The 15934-nt window shown below is 44.6% G+C and overlaps 1 protein-coding gene across 1 annotated transcript; it reads right to left on the reverse strand.

Moving 5' to 3' along the window:
* Nucleotides 1-4266: 4266 nt before the first annotated feature.
* Nucleotides 4267-6126, reverse strand: LOC118899049 (nuclear pore-associated protein 1-like). Its single transcript, XM_036859982.1, has one exon. It carries the CDS (start codon nt 6124-6126, stop codon nt 4267-4269), a length of 1860 nt encoding a protein of 619 aa, XP_036715877.1.
* Between the last annotated feature and the right edge of the window lie 9808 nt (nt 6127-15934).

The raw sequence follows: 15934 nt of genomic DNA on the forward strand, positions 1-15934 counted from the left end.
TGGTGTTCTTTGTTTTTACAGGTCTAATCTCATAAATGTTGCGCTAGGCTCAGTGCTGTGCATTTTTAGGCTGTTATATTTTTCCACCTGTGTACTTCATAAAAGTAAGCACTTTTATGCTCCCTTTAAAAAGGGGATCTCCCATTTGAATTGCCAAGAAGGAATTCATTAAGCATACATATATGTGCAGTATCTCCATCTGTCACTGAAGTGAGTATGAATGTATATCTATCTATCATCTATCTATCTATCTATCTATCTATCTATCTATCTATCTATCTATCTATCTATCTATCATCTATCAATCATTATCTCCCTGTTTACCTATCTGTATCAGTCTGCTTAGGCTGCTATAACAAAATATCATAGACTGAGTGTCTTGAACAACAGACGTTTCACACAGTTCTGGAGTCTGGGAAGTCCAAGATCAAGGCAAATCCAGTTCCTGGTGAGTCGTCCTTTTTTGGCTTGTAGAGGGCGACCTTCTTGCTGTCTCTTCACATGGTGGAGAGGGAAAGCTCTGGTGTATCTTCCTCTTCTTATAAGAGCTAATCACATCATGGCAGCTTCACCCTCATGACCTCTTCTAAACCTAATTACCTCCTGAAGGCTCCACCTCCTAATTTCATCATACATAAGAGGATAGGGTTTCAACATATGAATTTGGTTGGGGGGGGCACAGAAATTCAGTCCTTAACTCTATCTATCTATCTATCTATCTATCTATCTATCTATCTATCTATCTATCTATCTATCTATGTATCTGTCTCTCTCTCTATCTCTCTATCTTTGTATCTATCTGTCTGTCTATGTATCTATCTATATCTATCTCTCTATCTATGTCTCTGTCTATCTCTCTACCTGTCTATCTATCTATCTATCTATCTATCTATCTATCTCTACCTATCTATCTGTCTATCTCTCTATCTGTGTATCGATCTATCTGTGTGTCTATCTATCTATCTCTCCATCTCTCTATCTATCTATCTCTCTATCTATCTATATCTCTCTCTCTATCTCTCTATCTCTCTATGTATCTATCTATCTATGTATCTGTCTATCTATATCTACCTGTCTATCCATCTATCCTTATGTATAGAACAGTAACAGTGGCTTATAAGTCACTTCCCTACATTATTTTATCCTTCCAAAACTCTTGAGAGGTCAATAGGCCATAGGAAAAGCACTGAGTTCACTGAAACACTTGAAGGTTGAATTAACTGTTTGTGATCACTCAGTCAATAAATGGTAATGCAGGGAATTCCACACACATCTTCTCTGTCCTCCTTTCCTCCTTCCCTCCCTCCTACTTGCTGACTCTATTCCAGCCACATTATTTACTAATTCTTCCCTGAGGACACTGGCATCCTTCCTCTGGGCCTTACAGAGGTTATTCCCATGATCTGGAATGCTTTTCCCTCAGATGTCTGACTCATCTGCCTCCCTCTAGACTGTTCAAATTCCACCTTCCCAGTAAGACTTATCCTGTCTACCGTTTACATTGAAAGTCTTGCTCCTCTCTGCCCACAGTCTCACCTCACCATATACTGCTTAATCTCCATAGCATTTATTCCTGGCGAACCTACCAGATAATGTACATGGGTTTCTGTTCTCCCTTCCAACTGGAAGATAGGCTGCACAGACTCAGGAATTTTGCCATTATTAAACCTGGTTGAGGCCCAGTAGAACTCTAGGGCCAGCCAGAACTGGGCACAATTGTCACTCTTGTGATTTGATATTTTAGTGGGTTAGCTCAGAGCCAAGCCAGTTATTAAAGAGGATCTTTTCTGCTATTTTAAGCAACATGGTACATTTGAGGTCAACTTAAATTTTCAATAATTACAGAGCAGGTATGAACTCTTCCTTTGTTTCTCTAGACACATGGACCTGGATGCCAAATCTGTCCTCTCTGGGTGTAAAGGGAATATATGAAGTTGACTGGCCTAAGTCTCAATTGAATAAAAAGATGCCCCAAAAGACATTTCAACATTTTTGAAAAGTACAATCATTAAGTGTGGTTCCTTATCACACATCAGGGATTCTCTAGCCTCCAGTGTGGTCAGAGTGGTGAGGGGACAGACATATAGAGAAGCCAGGGTGAGTCACCCCATCTCTCCCTCCTCTGGACCTTAGTTCCTCCTGATTGTCACTCGTTACACTGAAAACAGATTTCAGGAGTCAGCACATGCAGCCATAATGTGTGCCTAATTCCACATCCCAGTCACTGGGACACAAAATTTTGGTGTCTTAAGTCTGGCTCACACATCACCACTCACATATGTCAGTTCTTCCTCTACAGCTGAGTCAGTGAGTAAAGACACATAAACAGAAGCAGATTAATATGAACAAGGTTTTATTGACATATATATGTACATAAAGCTGGGAAAGAGAAGGGCCCATTGAGGCAAATGCATAGGGGGAGGGGAAGCATCTGAAAACAGCAGTGGGCATCCGGCCAGTTCCAAGTCTAGGGAAAACTGGCCAGGAGCTTGGGTCCGCCAAGTTAACAGGCAAGCCAGGGATGGCACAGTGGATGATACAGCCAGCTCTCTTCCGTTCTCCTAACTGGAACTTCTCAAGTCTGGTGTAGTTCTGAAGTGAGCTCATATGCTCCTCACCCTCCAACACACACACACACACACACACACACACACACACACACACTCTTGCACACCGCTGAGGTGTGGTCCTCCGGCTTGCTGTAGGAAGAGAGGAGGTTAAGTTTCACTTCAAGGGGCTGAGCCGCTTTCCAGTGAGGCAAAGTCCATTCATGGTTACACACAGTTTGCAGAATAAGATCTGCTCTTCATTTGTTGAGTTTCTTCATAGAAGAAAGGAATTCGCTGGTGGCTCCTATGAAGCCCTGGGCAGGTTATGCGGCTGCCAGACTCCTATGAGCACAGGCACAGCTGCCCTGACCAGGGGCCTGCAAACACAATGCTGGCTCGTCTAAGTCAGAGGGGTGTCCTGACTCGGGGACCCCAGTGTTCTTCCTGAGAGTGGAGCTTCCTCTCTAAGTATGGATGCTGCTATCCCCCATGGCACCACCTGGGTTTTGACCGGGGGGGGGCCTCAGGTGCTTTGCATGAATGTGGCACCAGAAGTGTATCCAGTCACAGCAGGTGTGGTGCTGTCCCCCATGCCCCCCCCGCCCCAGTTCTCAGCACAGATGGGTTCCAAGTCTGATGGCAGTTATTGGCACAGGGCCTCCCAGCACCGGTGAGATGTTGTGCCCTCCATCCGCACCACCTGTGTGTTGGCCAGGTGGGTCCCAGTTGTAAGCGGGAATACCAGGTCCTCCAGTCATGGGCATGATGTTGTTCCCTCCTAGACGACCACCACCTAGATTGTGGGCAGGTGGGCCCCTTGTGTTTGGAAATAAGGCAGAACTAGAAGTGTGTTGAAACCCACAGGTGGTAAGCACACTTGCAGCTCCAACAGATGTGGTGTGGTGTGCTCTGATGGAAGGTGGAAACTGACATGTCCCTTGACACAGATTTCTTCTCCTTGGTGATGGAACTTTTAAATGTAGATTTTCTACGTCCAGATGGGCCCTGTGTGCAGTGACGGCAAGTGGAAACACTACGGCCTCCCATCGTGGGGATGGTGTTGTCCCCTGCCATCACTGTACCACCTGTATTCAGCCCAGGTGGGCCCCAGGTATTTGGATTTAAGGTGGAATCAGGTATGTTCCCAAATGCTGGGATGGTGCCTGCCCCTCCTACTGCAGCAGCCTTGCCGTGGTCAGGTAGATGGCAGGTTGTCTGGCCCGAAGTAGGAACAGAAGCGGTGCTGGGTGCCCCACTTAGTCCTGCCCCGAAGTTAAGTGGTCTGGATGCCTGTGAGTGAGTGAGGCCTGGGGCTGACACACCGACCCCAAGGCTCCCACCGGCCGTAGGGGCTGCAGGTCCCATGAACAGTGGGCCCGGTGTGGTGTCGGCAAAGAGCGAGCTACTGTCCCCAGTACTGGGCATCCTGGTGGCAACTCCAAAGCCAGTAGCAACGGACACAGCCCTGGGGAGAATGCCTGGGTTGTCGCCAAAGGCCGGCTGCGTGTTGCTGGTGGTGGCGAATAGGGAAGCTGGCAAAGCTGACGGCATGATGCTGACTCGCGGTGGCTAGGCTGCAGGAGCGACTAGGACTTTATCTTGTGCTGAGGCTGCTGGGTTTCCCAATAGAAAATTATCATTAGGCCTCTGCCCATCGTTGGCCCCCAATGTGGCCTGAGACGGGAGACCTGGGTCTAAGGAAGCTTGAAGTGTTGGTCTATCTGTTGGCCGGCGTTGCAGGTAAATGAGTCGAGGCATGGGCTGAGACATTGCTACCACTGGGTGGTGTGTTCCCAGAACTAGGAACAGCCCTGTGAAATGTCTTTTGGTTCTGCCTGGAGACAGGGGCAGACTGGAAAATGACAGCCTGGGAAGGAGGTGTGGTGTCCATAGGTACAGTGTCAGAGCTGCTGCCTGCTGAAGCACTGGTGACGGCCGAAGCCGTAAATGGGGGGCTGGGGAAAGCAGGAGCCGAATGGAAAATGACAGCCTGGGAAGGAGGTGTAGTGTCCATAGGTACAGTGTCAGAGCTGCTGCCTGCTGAAGCATTGGTGACGGCCGAAGCCGTAAATGGGGGGCTGGGGAAAGCAGGAGCCGAATGGAAAATGACAGCCTGGGAAGGAGGTGTGGTGTCCATAGGTACAGTGTCAGAGCTGCTGCCTGCTGAAGCACTGGTGACGGCCGAAGCCGTAAATGGGGGGCTGGGGAAAACAGGAGCCGAATGGAAAATGACAGCCTGGGAAGGAGGTGTAGTGTCCATAGGTTTGGTGTCAGAGCTGCTGCCTGCTGAAGCACCAATGACGGCTGAAGCCGTAAATGGGGGTCTGGGGAAAACAGGAGCCGAAGCTGTAAATGGGGGGCTGGGGAAAACAGGAGCTGAAGCCATAAATGGGGGGCTGGGGAAAACAGGAGCTGAAGCCGTAAATGGGCGGCTGGAGAAAACAGGAGCACCAGGGAGAGAGGCCCTCTGCTGCCCATCAGAGGTCCCAAATATGGGCTGAGGGTTGGTTTGGGGGCCAAAGGGATGGTTAAAAATTGGGGTGGCGCAGGGGACCATCGGCACAGGTGGGGTGATGGACACTGGTACCCCTGCAGGGTGCCTCTGCTCCACCCTGAAACCTGGGGGAGACCTAACAATGACAGCTTGGGAAGGGGCAGCAGTGTCCGTGTAGACACTAGGCTGCAAGGTCACACTTCCAGATGCCGTGACCATGCTGGTGGAAGGGATTGCCACAGAAGTCATGGGCTGCCCAGTTACAATAGGGGGATCGATGGTAGGGGCTGGAAGAGGGGTAGGTGAGTATAAAGGAGGGGTAGGAGCTACACAGATGGGTGTTGGGGGTTCTTTTTCATGGGACGGTGGCTGGACCTTCCTTATATTCTTGGGGATCTTTTTCCAGCGACACTGAATGTTCTTCTCCAAGGTGCCTGGGTTTTTGGCAGCAGCTAAGCACAGAAGCTTAGGAGGAGGGGGCAGCTCACCTCGATCCCATGTCAGTGCCTCGTTCCCCGACGGGGGCGACCTCAGCCTTGGCAGCGGCAGAAAAAGCGGCAGGGGAATCTTCCGCTTCCAGGGCCTACTGCTGGTAGATAGCAGGGAAGAGGAGCTTCTTGTTGGGATGCGTGAAGACTCTTCACGCTGCAGCTCCTTCCCAGACATCGGTGAGCCTGGTGATCTGGGCCGGTGGTCTTCACCCAGCACCTTTTTTGTTGGCTTCTCCAGCAGCAGGGAGCAGCATGCGGTTGGGGCAGAGGACACCATGGCATGGGATGGGGCCTTCACCTCCCTCTTCTCACCTCCTTCCCAGGCTGTCATTTTCCATTCTGCCCCTGTTTTCCCCAGCCCCCGTCTCCTCAGTGGGAGGTGACTGGATGGTACCAGCTTCCTGACGTTGACTCCCTGCTCAGGGCAGATGGCAGGCGCTGGAGCAGCAGGGTGGTCCCGGTCAGATGTGGCAGCCTCCCAGGAGGGCAAAACCAGCGGGTGACAGCCCACCGGGGCCCCACGGCGGGGCGGGCGGTGGGGCCGGTGGCGGTGGCGGAGCCAGGTATGAAATTTGCATAGTAAATTGCCCATGTAGGACCGGTTGTGCACCAAGCGATCCGAGAACAGAGTGAAACTGGGAGAGCTTCTCCTTAGCTTCACCTCCTCTCAAGGTCTAGCACGCACTGGACACTGGATGGCTCAGCCTGGCGCTTGTGACATGTCCATTGTACCCGTCACAGAGAAAGGGTGGGCGGGGCAGGGCGTGGGGCGGGGGGGCGCATGCAAGCCCAGCCCGTGGAGAAACCCCGGCCCAAGGGCAAAGGGCGGGGCCCCAGAGCCCGACCCCTTCTGGACTTTCTAGTGGCTGGGACTTCTCGCTGTGGGTGCCAGGTGTTTGGCACCGGATGGGCCACCATGCGGAGACTGTTGGGGACTGTGGAAGCCTTCTCCTGCAGAGCTCACCCTGCCTGGGCACCGGCTCTGCAGGCCCCTCAGCCCTGCGTATGTATCGGCCAGCCCTTCCCCCACAAGGGGCCCAGGGGCCAGAGCCTGTTCAGAGCTGAGTGCAGGAGGCACCCAGAGCTTGCCAGGCTGTGGCCAGCCTCCTCCAGGGACCTCCCCCGCTTCTCTGCGAGGCCTGATGACGGGAGCACCTTCTCCAGGGCTGCTCAGCTGCCAGCATCACCATGAGCCAGGTGGCGAAGGTTTCTGAGCAGGGGATGCAGAGCCCTGACCCGACTGGGTGCTGCAGCCCACGATGTCCCTTCCTGGCAGATAGGTTCTTTCTTCACTTCCTTTTCGAAATTTGGTAAAACAACATTTAAACCTTCGACTGTTCTTCAGGTTATACAGATGGTAGTGGCTTAGCTAGGATTCGAAGCAAGGCTGTGTGATTCCAGAGCTCGTGCTCTGGACTGTGGCGCCTCCTTATCGTATATGCTTCATGTGTTACTTTTTTTTTTTTTTCTTGTGGCCCTTATGGTACTTAGCCCTAAGTGCCATACGTGTGATGAACACATACACTGCCCTGTAGGAGGTCTTCTTTTGTTCAACGCATGAATTGCTCATCCACCACACTGGGTTCTAGTCTCAGAAGATACAGGTCAGGGAGCACCAGTTGTCAGCATAGCAGCACCCCACATTTCTAATTGAGGCTTGCAGCCCAGATTTTCCCTTTGGTCTAGTTTGAAGGATCCAGATATGTAAAGCTTATATTCTAGATAAATCATGGGCTATCCGGAAAGAAATTCACCAGTAAGTTATTCCAGTTTCTCTGGCCTTCCTGGAGTATATCCAGTAAGGCATCTCAGTCATGTCTGGAAAGCAAATATATCATTTATTGCAACTTCATCGTGGAGCGACGTATTGGTTTAAAGTACGATCAACACAATTTGGTCATTGTGAGTATGCCAGCTGGGTCCACTGTTTACTACACATATGTAACTCTAGCGATTCTTATGCCCAAGAGAGGAGACATACTCTTGGGTGTCTAGGGCAAGGGAAACATGTGTTGTTATTCAGGAGCTGGAAGCTTCAGCATGACAGGAAAGAATTGAAAAATCCTGGTCTACACATCACTTTACCTTGTTTGAAACTTGTTTCTTTGGCTTGCTTCATTGGAGTGTTTTCTCTCTCCTGGGGCTGACATTGTGTGTTCTGTATCACGCATGTGACATGTAGAAGTTTCAGAACCCAGAGTCATATAGATGAGTAAAAATTTATTTATATATTTTAGTTTAAAATCTATTGAAAATAACACTGGGCATAATTCATATATTCCAAAATTAGTTTGACCCTCTGCCCATGAGATTCTTTTTATGATATGTGACAGCTAATTTGGACTTCCATTCCCCAATAAACTTTGAGGTTTGAGGACACAAAAGGTTTTGCTCAGACCTAAATTCTGTCTGAAAAAAAGGGCTAAATATTATAAGCCCTTTCTAACCTCTCCAGGAGCAGAAATGATTTACAGCTGTGGCATTGAACCATAATTCCTTGATCTCATTTGAGAAGAGTTCAGTAAGAAACAATGTCCTGATTTTTGTTTGTTTTGTTTGTTCCCTGTTTTCTTGTCTTGCTTACCAACAATCCATTGTAATTCATGAGTTTGTATGGCAGCAGGCTGAGTGTTCCCTGGAGCTCATTAAATGAACTTTTGTTCCTAAAATGATTTTTGTCTCCTTGTTTTCAGCCCCTCTTCTTTCCTCTGCCCTTGACTATAACCAGAACTCAGCAAAAGCTGACTGGCTTTGTGCAGACCCTACTTAGGGTAGTCTTTTCTTAATGATTTTATTCATGGCTCCTCCATTTCATTGTTTGCCTTCTCGAAATGTGTTGAAATCTTTCTGTGGTTGATGACTTCCACAATGTCTTGGCTTTTATTGGTTGCTTAATTTTGGTGTTTCTACAGTTTTATTTAAATATGGTTTCAGGAGGAACAGAAAGTAAAGGTTTCCTAGTCTGCCATCTTGAGCTGAAAATCCCTGTTGATTTTAGCATCCAGTGTTCCCATCGGAAAACACCCAACCTTGGCGTTAATAGATGTAACACTCAAGATTTCAGCTTTTCTTGAGCAATCACTAAGGATTTAATATGTGGTCATTTCTAGTAGGAAAATAATAACTATCTCATGGAGTTGATTTGAGGATTAAATTAGATAATGAACATGAAAATGCTTTGTAAGATTTAAAAATCTATAAAAATGTTTTGTGTTATTATTTGATTTGTTGCTATTTCAACTTTAGCTGACAGTTGTTTATGACCTTGCTTATGTGAAAAAATGCCTTCTGGTTTATTGTGTTGAAAGCCAGAATATAGTTTTCAATAGCTGAATGGAAATGGCATCATTTGTGAAGGTTAAGGGTGAAGGCATAAATGTTTCTTGACACCTATCACTTTACAGTGTTTTCAGGAACTAATTGACTCATGTATTCCTCTTCCAAATTTTGCTGAGGACCTCCTACCAGCCAGATGCCTTCCATCAGGTGCTGGAAAGCATTTTCTGGATTTTAAATGTCTTAGGCTTTGTGGGCCATATACAGTTTCTGTAGCTTCTCCTCCCCTTTTTTCTTCAACAACCTTTCGAAACGTGAGAACCATTATTAGCTCCCAGTCACACAGATCCAGGCTGAGCGCCTGATTTGATTTGTGGCCAGTATTTGCCGATCCCGGCTCTGCGTCCTCACTGAGGAGGAGGCGCATTTTTGAGTAAATCACTTCTTTGAATCAACTGTTGGTCTTCTGGGGCTTGTCCTTATTCTCCTACACTCTCTAATCAACATGGCATCCAGAGAGATCCTATTAAAACAGGTCAGATCATGTCACCCAAGTCTCTTCAATGGCTTCTTCACAGGAAAAGTAAAGTCCTCAAAGTGCCTCCACAGCCCTAGAAATCTGGGCCTCTGTTTCCTCTCTGACTGTTTCCTTCTCCTCTCCACTTTGCTCCCTCTGTTTTCCACATACTGACATCCTTTCTGCTCCTTGGATACTCCAAACCCACTCTTGCCTCATTGCCCTTCCATCTGACTGTTCCCTATGCTTGTACTATTCACTTCCCAGATATGCACCTTGCTCCCTCTCACAACCTTAAGTTCCCTCTTAAATTTTATCTTCCTCAGAAAGCCCTCATTGATCACTTACTTTCAGATCGCAGCCTCCTCCTACCAGCTAACAATCTCCATCTCCCTTCCCTGCTTGCTGTTTTTCTCCAGCACTTACCTGATATACTAGTTATTCTACCCATTTATTTAATTTTTATTTACATATTTAAACTTATGATTTTATATTTGCTTCTTTACTTTTGTCTCTCCCCTCAGCTCGAGAGAGGCTATATTCATCTGTGTTGATCACTGCTGTGTTTCCTGAACATGCCTATAAAACATACTGAAGAAGGGTGCCTGAAATTTGGTGAGGGATCAATCAATTTTCTTGGCTGAATGAAGAAATATGTTCATAAATTAATGAACAAATCTCTGGGGTTTCTGAATTAAGGACTAATGGGGAGAGGAAGGCAAAGGGTTGGGACAGGGTACTGCAAGAAGTAGTATTTGGAGTACTCTGATAGCTATCCTAATAGATACGATTTTGTTCATATAAGTAGTTTTAATGAGAGAGCTGGGAACTAGGGACACACAGCATCAAGAGTTTTATAATGCATTCTGTAGAGTTCTTTTTAAGTGTGTACAAATATCATCATTGAAAATATATGCATGCATATACACCTCAGTTACTTTATTTAGTGCTTTACAAGAGCCCCTCAGTGAAGGGGTAGTAGCAACTATCAGTATCCTTCCTTTATGATGAGCTTAATTTATTCAAAGTTACATCATAATTTATTGGTAACTGAGAAACTAGACTTAGTTATTGAGTAGACCCTCCCTAGAAACCTATGACATTAATAAAACCAACAAAAATTTGTTCAGTTTCCAATGATACACACACTGCAGACTCAATTATGGGCCATCCATTTTAATGAAGGGAAGAAGTGATTTAACAAATACAGAGCAAACAGAATATTAAGTTTTGTCCTCCATTAATATTAGTAACGGATAAAGTAGGCTCCAGCGCCTTCAAGATAGCTTGAGACCATCATCTCTGTGTCATGGGCAGGGGGATGTTCAGCCAGGATGTCTTTCTCTGTCACTGAGAAAAATTTCCATAATATATAATGATACTTACTGAAACAGATATGGGGCATTTGGGTAATTAGGAATCCGTTAGCATATTTTTCCGGAAGCCTTGACTACAACATGAAGATAGCAGATTTGGACACTTTCAGCTATGAAGAAGTTGTTTGGGTATTCATCTTTATGCCAAATGAAATAAGCTTATTTCATCTCTGCAGCTTCCCATATACCATTTTCCAACCTCTGTTTTGTGTTCGGAAAGACTTTTAGAAATTAAAAATCAAGTTAAAAAGTGAGTGACAACTTAAATGGTATATGGAATATTTTGCTGACTTACAGGAGCATGCAGAATTAAATATGACCCAGTTGAAATGTTAATTTTATTTTAATATGTATGTTGGGGTGGAGTCTTCAAGGTGCCAGAAAACAAGAATTCACCCATCCTGTTTGGAACTGCAGCACACACACACCTTCAGTTACCAGTTCTGTTCATTCCACAGAATCATCTTGAGAATACATACTGTGTTTTATGTACCTGGTATATATCTCAATTAGTTTGAAGAATTTCCCAGATACCTGTTAATATGTAGTTCTCCAATTCCAATCTTGCCACGTCCTGTACCAGTGACACAGCACATAGGAATTTTATTTCTCTTTCTTTCTCTGGGTTGTTCAGAACCCAACGAAAGAACAATGGAATGGCATCAAAGAGATCAGGGTTCTTGACCCAGATTTACCATAAAATAATTGTGTCCTCTTGGGAAAATTATAGTTATTCTAGGCCCCTTTCCTTTTCTTTACTTTGACAGAGCTGCACTAGATGACCCCAAATAACATTGCACTCTTTCAGTCGTAGCTTAGATGTGATTGGTTTTCTGAAACAAATGAAGACAATGACACATGAAGCTGTGCAACATCTCTGTCACTATGTTTTCTTAGAGTTGCCTCCATTTTACAGATGATGAGATGGCTGAGCACAGAAGTAGATGTTTTGACCAGAAGTTCCAGAGTAAATGGAACTAAACCACAAGTTTCCTTCTTTTCTGAAGCTCACTTAGCCAAAACATAGGCTGCTGAATATTAAGCTGTAAAGCATATTATCAGTATAGTTTAAAAGAAGCTGTTCTTCTAGGATTTCCAATTAATAGCAAGAGGTTTTGAAATTCTTCAAAGATCATCTAATTTTGTGAGATTTACAGCTCTATTTCCTGTCAAGCAAGTTGTATTAGTGCCAGATAATCATGTGAGCTTCTGGATGCTTCTCTGAACCTCTTGAAGTTTTCTTCTTGCTATCTGAAATTCATGCCAGATAAGCCTTTTTCTAGAGTGTATGTACAGACTTGTGTATTTTTATATAGGAAAGCGATGCAGTGAGTCAGGACGGGGGTTAAGCCCTCATTCTCAGACTGTCATTGAGCTCCTGGTGAAATACAATCATCATTTCCTAAGAATCGAAAAGCAGTTATCTCTAGTTTTTAATCCCATTAACTATTTATACATTTACGTATGTATGATACATGTACTTATTGTACCTACTAGGTGTGTTCTCTTTGGGACGTACAAAGCTCTTTGAGACATAGGTTGTTCATTTTTTTGTTTTCCCACAAATACTGTGACCCTTTGAGCAGGAAGGTCTATATTTTACTAACATCTAGAACAAGCAGCTAACATGGTGTCTAAGATGTAGTCAATAAATATGAAATAGATAAATGAACACATTTTTAAGGAAGGGCCAGGACATGAACAATAGAAAATTTTCATTTTCAGTCACAAAGCCACAACAGACATAAAAATTATACAGACAACAAGTGCTACAGTCATTCAAAGAAGGCATAGAATAGATACAACAAGGATCTCCTCTATGGCACAGGGAACTATACTCAATATTTTGTAATAACTTATAAGGGAAAACAATCTGAAAACGGAATCACTGTGCTGTACACCTGAAACTGACACGACATTGTAAATCAACTATACTTCAATTAAAAAACAAACAAACAGACAACAACAACCAAAAAAACCCAAAGAGGTCATAGAAGTTCTTATGAGATTCCATAAGAGAAGAGAAGACAAATGAGGACAGGAGAGAAGGCTTTTGAATCAGTTCAGAGGAGCAGTCACAGAGGAACTAGTCTTTGACCTGAACTTGAGATTAAGATTAAGATGAATTAATCTTAATTAATTAAGATTGCAACACAGGGATATTACAGATGAAGGTAATCACATAAACTTACTATACTGAAACTTGCAGAGGTTATGAGTGTTGTTCAAGATCCCAGCGCAAGTGCATTGTGGAATCAGAATTTTAAGTGAGGCCTAATGAACTAAAAACAAACACAAAAACAAGCCCTTCCTGTGATAACCACGTTGCCTTTGAAGTCTTTTTTTTGGTGGGTTGGTAGAAACTGGTTCCAGTGTTTTGCACAACTGTACAGTGTTTCTTGCAGGAATGACTAGTTCTGTCCCCCCGCGGCCCCCCACCCCCGAGTTGATCCTCAAAGTTTCCTTTAGAATGGACTTGCTAAAATGCAGACATGCAAGTATTCATGACACCTGTGTCTAATCATTTCTCCTGCCATTGCCTACTTCACTTCTGGATTATATGAACAATTCACTGTCTTCATTTATGCTTTTCCCTCCTCCAAGAATTCCTTTCTCCCTATGGGGCATCTGGGAAACCCACTTCATTTTTCAAAACTCAATTTACATATTATGTCTTTTGTGCACTCTTCTTTTTAGTGTTGTGATCACACGCTCCTTTTTGCTACCCTTGCACTTCTGCATGCCTGATTGTTGCACTCGCTACACTGTATTGTGACGGTATTTTTCACATATCTCTGTGTTCAAGGAATGTTCTGGGCAACATTCCTTGGAGCCAGGGACTACCTTTTTTCATCTATTGATGCTGCCTTAGCATGTTACTTGTTGTGAAGTAGTTAGTTATAAAAATGAGATTTGATTAAATTGAAAATTGTTATGTACATATTACTTATTATCACTTTACAGATATAACAGGAAAAAATATTAATGTTGGTGCTGAAAGTTCACTTCTAGTAAATGGTGGTGGTACTTGACTTTACTTATATTATTTTCCCCACTATTTTATATCTTTCTACCTGATAGCTCTTCTTTATTTCCATCTATGTTTCTTTATTACTAAACCAAGAAAAACAGGGATAAGGGTAGGGCTAGGCCATACTTGGCTGGAATAGTAAAGAAATTGTGTGGGGTTTTGGTGAGAAAATCCTGAAGCATACAGGTCTGCATCTTCCCTTTGAGGCATGTGGAGGGGTCTGCTTCTAAAGAGTTTTATTAGCAACTAATCAAGATGCTTTTGCACAAGGCTCCTGATTAGCTGTTGGTATACTAAGAGTGAATCAGAGTTAGCGTAGTTTCTGATTTCTTTTACATTGTCAATGTGGATGATCATTTTTTACTGCTGGGGGTGGTGGTGGTGGGGAGTGAGGGAATGTTCCTTTCCTGCTCCTGATGTTTCAGTCCTGTCAAGAGAGCTCTTAGGGTCATTTCAGCCCTGCTTCTTTACTGACTCTGCCCCAGGGTGATCAAGTGACTTATATAGAAAGCTTGAAAAGAATTAAGTGAGCATGCTTGCCTTGACTAATTCTGTTCTCTCCCTTGAGAGTGTGAGTGAGTGTCTTCTGTTTCTCTCATTCTGTGTATTACTAGTTAGTAAATCTGCCCAATTCTGGGGTTCCGTTATGTGATCATTTCATTGAAACTGGATTCTCAAGCCAGGGTTATCAACAGTAACAGGAATATTCGGCCCTCCATCTTTTCTCTTTTCTCTTATTTCCTAATTTATTCCAAACCAAATGGAATTAAGGCATTGTACTTGCTGGAAGGTAATTAAAAGACCCTAACATTTGGTGCATTACCTGGGAACACTGAGAAATAAAAAGAAAGGAGCAGACATTTTGGAGAGGAAAATGTCCATGTGGAAAATATTTTGGTACTGCCAAGGAAGGTAGTCTAGTGCCTTGGTCTTTAATGTATGGTGGGAAGTTGAGACCTTTGACTGTTTGAAAATATTTAGGTTTGTGCAGTAAACTGCTGAAGCCTAGAAAAGGTTTAATGCATGCTGTATAAGTGTCCTCCGTGCTTGCTGGGAGACTAATAAACTTGGAGGCTTAACACAATAGAAATTTACTATCTCACAGTTGTAGAGGCCGGAAGTGTGACATCAAGGTGTCAGCAAGGCTGCTCTCCCTACAGATGCTCTAGGGGAGATTCTATCCCTGCCTCTTTCAGCTTCTGGTGGTTGCCAGCTTCCTTGGCTTGAGGCCACATCACTCAGTTTTTGTCTCTGTCTTCACATCACCCCCTTTCTGTGTCTGTATCTTCTCTTTTGTCTGTCTCAAATGTCCCTCTGCCCTTCTTGTATAATAAGGACAATTGTCATTCTATTTAGGACCCATCCAGATAATATAGGATGGAAATCCCATCTCAAGATCCTTAATGACATTTGCAAAACCTTTTTTTTCAAACGAGGTAACAGTCAAGGATTAGGACATGGATATATCCTTTTGGGGGCCACCATCCAACCCACTATACCAGCCGTAAGATACTTTGATTTTGGCTGATGGCTGCAGCTTATGGCGTGGGAGAGTGGCTGTTTCTTTAGAGCCACTTAAGTAAAAGTCTGACATAAAGAAAAGGGGCGTTAGGGAGTTGCAGGTGACTGAGCAATACCTGGAGCGGAATGAATAAGGCACCTGGAGGGTCTTTAGTATACAGAGACCTTTACCTGGCACTTGACTTGAGAGTGTGCAGGAGTTTACAGGGCAGGAAAGTCTCAGGCAGCCGTCCACCTTGCCTTACTCTTCAGGTACAGTTTTTCCCAAGCAGGCTTGACTGAGACAAAGACTCAATTGTAAGGAAAACATGTTTTGTAGAACTTGTCGGCATTGACACATATGGTCTACCGTAGGCTCAAGTGACTCCCTTTACATGTGGACCCAAGCTGACACTGGATTTGTCAATTATGTTGGAGAAAGAAATGTTCTCTTAAAGGCAGCCGCCTTTGGTCTATGCAGTTCCATAGCAGGAGGCAGTGAAAATGGCCATGGCGGCATAGGACTGTCAAATCTACGCATCAGAACTGGAGGTGTAATGTCACTCGACAGAAGCCATAATCAGTTCAGTACTGCAGTGTGAACCACAAGGTCATCAATGAGGAAGGATAACTCAAGAGTCCACGTGTGACAGATGCTCAGGGCTGTGCACTGCACATGGCAAATTCATAGTGACAAATC

Source organism: Balaenoptera musculus, chromosome 8, assembly GCF_009873245.2.
Source record: "Balaenoptera musculus isolate JJ_BM4_2016_0621 chromosome 8, mBalMus1.pri.v3, whole genome shotgun sequence".
Classification (NCBI taxonomy): Eukaryota; Metazoa; Chordata; class Mammalia; order Artiodactyla; family Balaenopteridae; genus Balaenoptera; species Balaenoptera musculus.